Below are 8,181 nucleotides of genomic sequence, written 5' to 3' on the forward strand. Positions count from 1 at the left end.
CCCTGCCCATCCAAACCATCATTGTCTGACCTGAAAGTTTTCAGATGGGAATTAATTTCACGTATGTAGGTTCTTTGTGCATTCATTATGGCTAAGTAGGCACACGAAAATGGATAAATAAAATAAGAGTATCTGAGATGGCCCACTTAATCTATTAATTTTAAAAATTGGTGATGCACTATTATCTGCATGTCTAAGGATTACCTTACGTCAGTGGTTCTTAATCTGTAGGTCACAACCCCCACAGACGTCACATATCAGATTTTTACAGTACAATTCAAAACAGCAAAATTACAGTTAGGAAGTAGCAATGAAATAATTTTATGGTTGGGAGTCACCGCAACATGTGGAACTGTATTAAAGGGTTGCAGCATTAGGAAGGTTGAGAATCACTGCCCTATGTACTTATTAAAAAATACAGGTGACATTTTCCCAAGGTATGAGTGAATGTATAGGCTTGGTGTGTTCCAACTGAGAAATTCTGCTCTTGTCTTCTGTCAACATTTGAGTGTTCTTCCATTTATACACACTCACACTGTGTGTGTGTGTGTGTGTGTGTGTGTGTGTGTGTGTATGTTTGTGTGTGAGACTCAAGTTATACCGAAGGATAAAGTGTTCAGATGGAGAGAAAAGTTTGACATTAATAAGGATAATGTTTTTAGGATTCTCCATTTTTCCTTGGTCATTTGGGCCATTTGTCCATTAAGTGGAACCAATTGGCTTGCAAAAACCATGTGTCATCTCAAGTCTGTAACACTAGTAGCAGCTATATGAACACATTTTTATTCCATCCAGAGAATTCATTGCTGGCTCCAAAAGGTTTCTCCAGAGATGGTGTCTGATAGACAAAACCCAAAGCTCCAAATACACTGTATAAAATAAGGGCTGTTGCTTTTTAAAAAAATTATATATATATATATATATATATATATATATATATATATATATATATATAATTTTTATGTATATATTTATGTATATATTTATATGTATATATTTATATTTATATTTATATATATATATAATTTTTATGTATGTATGTATGTATATGTATGTTAATAGCAAGTTCAAGGCCAGTTTGAGGAATATGAGACTGTATAATACAAACTGAAACTTTCATAAAAGATAGTAGGCTTCTGCTTGCCAATCACAGTTTTTGTTTTTAAAATTTAAAAAAAAAATTAGAATTTAGAATCTTTAAATTTAGAATCTTTAGTGGGCATTGCTGAAATCTGAGTTTTTCCAGAACTCCCATGGCTATCTGAAAGTTGTGAGAATATGTGAGAATTGTGTTGTCATGTCTAAGACCTTGTGACTTGGCCACAGTAGAACCAAGTTGGTTATGAGCCTAATTACCTGGTTTTAGTTCCTACCACCCAACCCTCCCATGGCTCAAGCATCTGGCTTCATTGACTCTTCCCTCGTACAGTATAGGGAGTGGCAATCACAGATCCAGCAGAACCGAGTGGTTCTCCTAAACCCTGAGCCTCGGAGTTTCCTTGCTTCAAAGCATAGACAGTCATGGTTATTTCCCATCTTGCTTGAAGATTTTTGTGCATGTAGATTGAGCATGATGTCTGACTTTGTCCTTGGGGAGGATAAAATGTGGCCGAGAAGACATGGGAACACCAGTGTCCTGTATCCAGTGGACAATCTATACTTCTGTTTCTTAAGGGAAATACAAAAGTTCTCAGGAAAGAAAACCGTCTTAAGCCACGGTCCCTGCTGTGCTTTGGATGTGGTATGTGTCCTAAAGATTCAAATTATGCAATCCTGTTTCCAAGATTGTCAATCTTTATGAAGAGGTGGGTCTTTGGGTCATGATGAAAGCACCCTTAGAACGAATGAATGTATCTCATGAAAGTGAGTTAGGTCCCATGAAACCAAATCAATTGTCTCACTTTATAACCAGCTACTCTCATAGTAATTGATTCAGTAGGTGGTTATAAAGTGAGACTGCCCAGTACTGGCATCTTCTGTGAGCATCCTATACCACTGTGATATTGTGGTTTCATGACATGATGCCATCGGCCAGATTATGATACAACATAACAGATATGAACTCCCACCCATGGACTAGTCAGCCTCTCAAACTATGAACCAAAAGAAACCAACTTTCCTTATCAACTACCTAGCCTCAGGGATTTTGCTATAGCAATAGAACACTCAAAGAGTTTTGAACCTCATACCTGGCAAGACCATACAGGGCGGGGCCAGAAGGCACAACCAAAAGCTTAAAAGGCTCTGCCTCCCCTGCTTCACTTGGGTTCTAGCTGACTTTGAAAAGCAGAAGGAGAAGAGTTATTTCCCAGCAGTAGGCCATGGGTCTTGTGTCTTTTAGAGAAGGTCAAAGATGCATTTATAATCCTATAGAAGCCAGGTGAACGAGCTTTCTCTGGCCTCAAGCAGTATGTGAACACTTAGTAAATACAGGGTGGGTAAGTATGAACTGTGTCTCTTGGTCAACAAGACACTTATGACATTGTATTTTTTTCTTTTCCCCCCATCTATCCCATGTCGTCATTGAAAGAACTCAGAGACAGAGGCATGTCATGTTCACAGGACTTGATCCACAACACATTGCTTTATTAAGAAGTCTATGCTGCTGGGTATAAAAACACTGAAGCCCACACAATTACAGAGCTGTAACAGGTCACAAATCTCAGGGGCAAGGTTATACTCGGGTGTTGTGGATCCTCCTGGGCCCCTGCATTTACATCTTCTTCTGCCTGGCTTCCTCTTCAATCAGACTTTCCTGGAAATACATAACACGCTTATCAATGCTGAACTGACTAGCTGAAGAATTTCATTGTCTCTGATGTTTTCTAAAATCCAGATCTAAGAACAGGCTTCATTTGTCGTCCTTGTGCTGGAAAAACACAGCAGACAGTATCTTGTAGAGCTGCTGACATAAAACCTACGTCACTTGCTTAAAGGCTGACACTGTGAGAAAGGACTGAAGTCAAATCAGCCTTGGGATCCTTCGTGATGCCAGGCCTGGGGAATTTCAGCCCTGGTTATTTTGACTGGCCTATAAGCAACATTAGAACAAGAAAGGGAATAAAGATGTTTGCCCACCTTCATCTCTGTCCAATGGGTGTGGAAACTGAAGTTACTAGAGAAAAAGTCTTTAAAAATCGCCTTTCTCTGGACTCGTGATTTACTGAGGATTCCCCTGTTCCTCTGAGTAACCAGCAGTTGGCCTCACGCTTTCTGACTGCCACGAATAAGTGGGACAGTAGCTCAAAGAACACTGCCACCCAACTCTAAGGTCATTTTCCCTGAGCGGTTTGTTTCACGCTTGTGCTCTGGTGAACAACCTGTATTGCAGCCAGGGTTAGGGAAGACACCCCTGTAATTGGAGCTTCTCTGGAGGCTGAAAGAAGAAACCGCAAATTCAAGTTCAACCTGGGCTGCACAGCAAGTGGGAAGCCAGCCTGAGGAACTTAGTGGGATTCTGTCTCACAATTAAAAAGGCCCATCTTGTTTAAACAGGAGGGCTAAGGATATAATGCAGTGGCACAGTGCTTGCCAGAGCATGTTCTTATCTGGGATCAATACCCAGCCACAGAGAGGGGAGGGGGTGAGAAGGAATGTTATGTCAGACCAATAGATTTCCTTTCCTTTTAGGCCTTAACAAAACTGGAAGGCAAATCTGTGCCTGTGAGTTACAAACTTTCTAAGTTTACAACTTAACTATAATCTAAGTAAGGGATGACCTAGAGCCTGGTCCCTGCTTTCCATCCTTTCCAGGGTCCTGCGAGCGATGGCTGAGTCAAAGGCAGGGTAGGGAGAAATCTGCCAGTCATTTCAAAGGCTGAATCTGCAGTGAGTATATAAAGGATACATAGCTGTGTTTGAATCAATTTAAGAAAGAAAATAGTTTCTAAGCGTGAGTGCTCTCTAAGCAGAATGGACATGCTATGAGTTAGCAAAGTCCCCGCTGCAGGAGTGAGTCGGGTGGCTCTGCGGTGCTGGCAGACGACTGCATCCTAAGTCCTTTGGGTCTCTAGCTCTATGTGGTGACTACTGTAACTCACCAGAGCCCCTCGCAGATCCCTGAGGGGTGAACGGGGCCAGTGGACAGTGCATTCAAAGTGCTGGGGTTCGGCCATTTGATCCACCTCCTTGCCCATCTGGAGATAAAGAATGAGAGTCTCAAACCCAAAAGTAAAACAAAAACGGTTTTTTATTTGCACCAAGATTTGTCTGTGGAGAATGAGGTCTGGAGGCTGAGTAGAGGAGGTTTGCAGGGTTGGAGGGTCTTGGGATTTTAAGGATGCACTGTTATAGAGTGAGCTGGAGTTTAGGAGGTGATGGAACAGTAAGAGATCGTGTTCTCTCAGACAACAAGAGGGAAGTGCTCCAATCCTCATGAACAGACTGTACATAAAAAGTACAAGAGCTGCTTTCCAGTCCTGATAGGGCTGGGTTTCTCTTTGCTACATTGATTTTGTTGCTGCTGTTCTTACATTTTATCTCAATTGGGATTTCACTCTGTCCCCCAGATTGCTCTGAGACTCACTGTGTATCCTAGTCTAACCTTGAACTAGCTTAAAGTGGTGTGTTTGCATCTCAAATTGACAAGGGGTGGATTTGTGATGGTTGCTTTTAATAGTCAATGTGACCCAATGTAGAATCACCTGGGGAGAGACTCTGTGTAGATCAGGCTGGCCTGTAGGCATGACTAGGGGTATTACCTTGAATGTTTACTGATATGGGAAGATGGAACCCTTTATGGGCAGCACCATTCCCTAAGTTTGGGTCCTGGAAAGTAAACTGAGTACTAGGCATATATAATTTATTCTTTCTCTGTCCTTGACTACGAATCTAACTAGCTGTTTTGAATCCCTACCTTCATTTCCCTACAATGATGAATCTCTGGAATTGTAAGCTATTTTATATAAGCCATTTTCTCCTAAATTACTTTTTATCACAACAGAAATGAAAACAGGACAGAAATCTTTCTTTTTGATCTCCAAAGGACTGTGGCTACAGGTGTGAGCACCACACCCAGTTAGGTTGGATTTATTTCTGGGTTTCACTACATCCTAGTCCCATGAAATTTGCTTCCTAAATAATCTACAGAGCGAGGTCTTCAGATTCTCTGGCTTCAGTGCCTCTTCAAAATCAGACAGTGCCTTGGCTTTAAGGTTCTCAGCTATGTTTCCCGTTCTCAGTTACTTTTTGGATTAACCAGCTAATGCAAATGGCTTCCCTTGTATAATCTTCCCTACCCTTAAGAAGTGAAGTTTGGAGAAAAAGCAAGTGTCCCACATTAATGCTGGTCTTAGTGCTATAACTTAATCTGCAGGAAATTACATCTAGTATGTTTTCCACCTCACACTCTTACTCTTGATAATTCGTGGATTTGAACATTCGTGTTCTTTGCTTAAATGTCTCCATCCGTGACCAGAAATAATGACACTTACGTCCTTAATACCAATACTTACTGGCAAATTATACAAGAGTATTGATATAAATATTTGAGAGCATGGTGCCTTGTGATGCACTAAGTATCCTACCCTCTTCACATCTGGCCTGCTGTTTGCTTCCTTAATCTCTGTCCAAAGTGCAAGGAGGGGTTTGCCTCCCACTCCACGAAGTCTTGTCTCAGTAGAGTCATTATTTAGGGTAAACTCAGAGTAGTTCCACTGAGGCTTGTACTGCATGGGTCACGCAGTTAGAACTGAGTCAAATTGGTGCTGGGAAACTTACCTCTTGGAAAGAATCAACCAAGTGTTCAGTGTTTCTCTTTCCCCCAGGGCGCAACCCATAGGACCAGTGCTGGCTGGAGCAGCCTTCCAAACACGCAGTCAGCAGTAGAACGCCTGCCATCAGTTTGGTGATTGTGTCCATTCTAAGAGACATCAAGACACAGAGTGAAAAATGCTTAGCAGAGAGGCCAGCACCTGGACCACTGGCTCTACAGAACTGCAGAGGTAGTCACCCAGCTTGTTCAGAGACAAGAAAACATAGGAGCATCTGCCTGTCCTGAGCTTCATAGACATGGGACAGACACCTATACTTGATTCCAGCATATGCAGTACTTCTTTGTGATAACATAGTCCATTTTTTGTTTATTTGGGTTCTTCAAAACCCATAATTCATCCCTTACCAAATTGAAACCTTGCCCGTGCATCTCCCATTATAGTTTTCAATTCTGTCGTTCATGAGGTTAGAGCTGGGCCATCAGCTCTGAAAAAAGAAGCACCTACTAGGTATCTCTGGCTAATAAAAGGTTACATGTGGCACTGCTGACGTTTTTCTGTCTGCCATCTAGTCTTTAAAGCATTACAGCTGGCCAGACCAGCCTCAAGACTGAGGGAAAGCTAAATACTGATGTAGGTGAATGCACTTAGCTTGAATGCCCCCATCGCCAAGTAAGTGTATAGTTAGTTGATAAAACGTGCCTCCAAGTTAATTTCATCTGATGGGAATGAGGCTAAAAATCAATGTCCAACACTGCTGGGTTCATCAGAGGTTGGCTCTCCCCCAAGGCTGGTGGGTGATAAGGTCAGCCAGTAAAGGGCAAGGCTTCCTTGGATACCATCAAGGCATGTGATGACTTGAGCCATGAGTGGAAAATACCTTTTAGACATACAGTAACAAGCAACATTATAAGCAATGCTAGAAATACAAAGAATTTTACCTGTTTGGATGTGAAAGCCAAAGGGATACCAAGCTTCCGTTGATAGGTTGAGTACTTCGATGTTTCTGTCTGCCTAGCTTCCTTTTTATATGATTTTTTTTTCTGGGACACTGAAGCCTTCCCCGCTGGTGAGCACAGTGCAGCGCAGACTGTAGTCTTAATAGCAACATTTAAACCCGCACAAAAAGCCTTTTAATTGTGAACGTAATTGGAACACCTGCTGGTCTATCTGTTTCATTTCCTTAAACCTGGCCATTAAAATCTTAGCTAAAACTTTCACAGCTGAAGCCACCATTCTAAGGGCTTAAAACCCGGCCATGTTGAATTCCCCTGAGGAAGCTGGCAGCCCAATGCAGAGTTCAAGGATAATCGGCGTCCTAGGTTTGGTGAAGTTAAAACACACACTCAAAAACTCACAAAGCTGAGACAGAGTACCTGAGAACCAGTCTTAGCATTTGGGTCTCTGTAAAAGGAAACATTTGAATTACATAATCATAGCGTTGTTCCCAATCTAAAATATCTGATTTAGGGCTGGTGAGATGGCTCAGTGGTTAGAGGTTGCTCCCAAGCCTGACAGCCTGAATTCAATCTCAGGGTCCCACAAAATGGACTAAGAGAGTTGATTCTCTCAAGTTGTCCTCTGATCACCATGCATGTGCTATGGCACATTGACACAGACACACACACAAATGTAATAAAATTTTTGTTTGTTTTTGTTTTTTGAGACTGGGTTTCTCTGTGTAGTCTTGGCTGTCCTGGAACTATGTAGACCAGGCTGGTCTCGAACTCAGAGATCTGCCTGCCTCTGAAAATTTTGCTATCTTTACCCTGTCTATAATCCATGATAGTTGTTTCTAAGCCATCTGCCTGTTAATAGCTCTTTGCATCTAGTCACATATATATATATATATATATATATATATATATATATATATATATACATATATATATACACATACATATACATAGTCTCAATGAATCACTGAATGAATAAAGGACTTTTTAACTAGGTTTGGCGGATGCTGCCTCTATTTCAGAATAAAACCTCTGTGTACAATACATTGTAAAAATGTTTCACCACCTAAGCTGTAAAAATGCTTTAAAAATAACATGATATTTGATCTTTATATAGCTGAGATTGGCAATATTGCTGGCAAGATGCTAACCCCATCAGTCACTGCTCAGTGTTCTTTGAAGTAACTCCATTTACAAGGGTTTCAAGTAAAGAGTAATAACATCAGGACCAAATAAACAGCACTGGCTTCCCAGGACATCTGTGCTTAGTCCTTATGACAGGGTAGGGAAGAGGGACTTTGCAGTGACCAAATCACTTTATTTAGATGCCTTCTCTAACATGCTATTCTGACACAAAGAACAGAAGAATCTCTCTCTAGAGTATGTAGGTAAGATGAATTTCCAATAAGAATTCCTTAAGTTTGAGCAATTTTGGTTTAAACTGTCCACTGTATTTTGTTAGAAATGAGCTTCTAAATGTCACTCAAGAGAAAGACTGTGATCTTTGGCTAGGA

General features: G+C 41.1%; 1 protein-coding gene across 2 annotated transcripts; it reads right to left on the minus strand.

Moving 5' to 3' along the window:
- Window positions 1-2,550: 2,550 nt before the first annotated feature.
- Window positions 2,551-7,536, minus strand: Gnrh1 (gonadotropin releasing hormone 1). 2 transcript variants are annotated; one of them, XM_034497753.2, is made up of 3 exons: window positions 5,719-7,536; window positions 4,041-4,136; window positions 2,551-2,755 (listed from the first exon to the last, which is right to left on the minus strand). In XM_034497753.2, exons 1-3 carry the CDS (start codon window positions 5,869-5,871, stop codon window positions 2,714-2,716), a joined length of 291 nt encoding a protein of 96 aa, XP_034353644.1. In that variant the 5' UTR covers window positions 5,872-7,536; the 3' UTR covers window positions 2,551-2,713. The 2 variants fall into 2 exon arrangements, with proteins under 2 accessions (XP_034353644.1, XP_076786917.1); XM_076930802.1 differs by having other exon boundaries at window positions 4,041-5,861.
- Window positions 7,537-8,181: the final 645 nt, after the last annotated feature.

Source organism: Arvicanthis niloticus, chromosome 3 (assembly GCF_011762505.2).
Source record: "Arvicanthis niloticus isolate mArvNil1 chromosome 3, mArvNil1.pat.X, whole genome shotgun sequence".
In the NCBI taxonomy this organism is placed as follows: Eukaryota; Metazoa; Chordata; class Mammalia; order Rodentia; family Muridae; genus Arvicanthis; species Arvicanthis niloticus.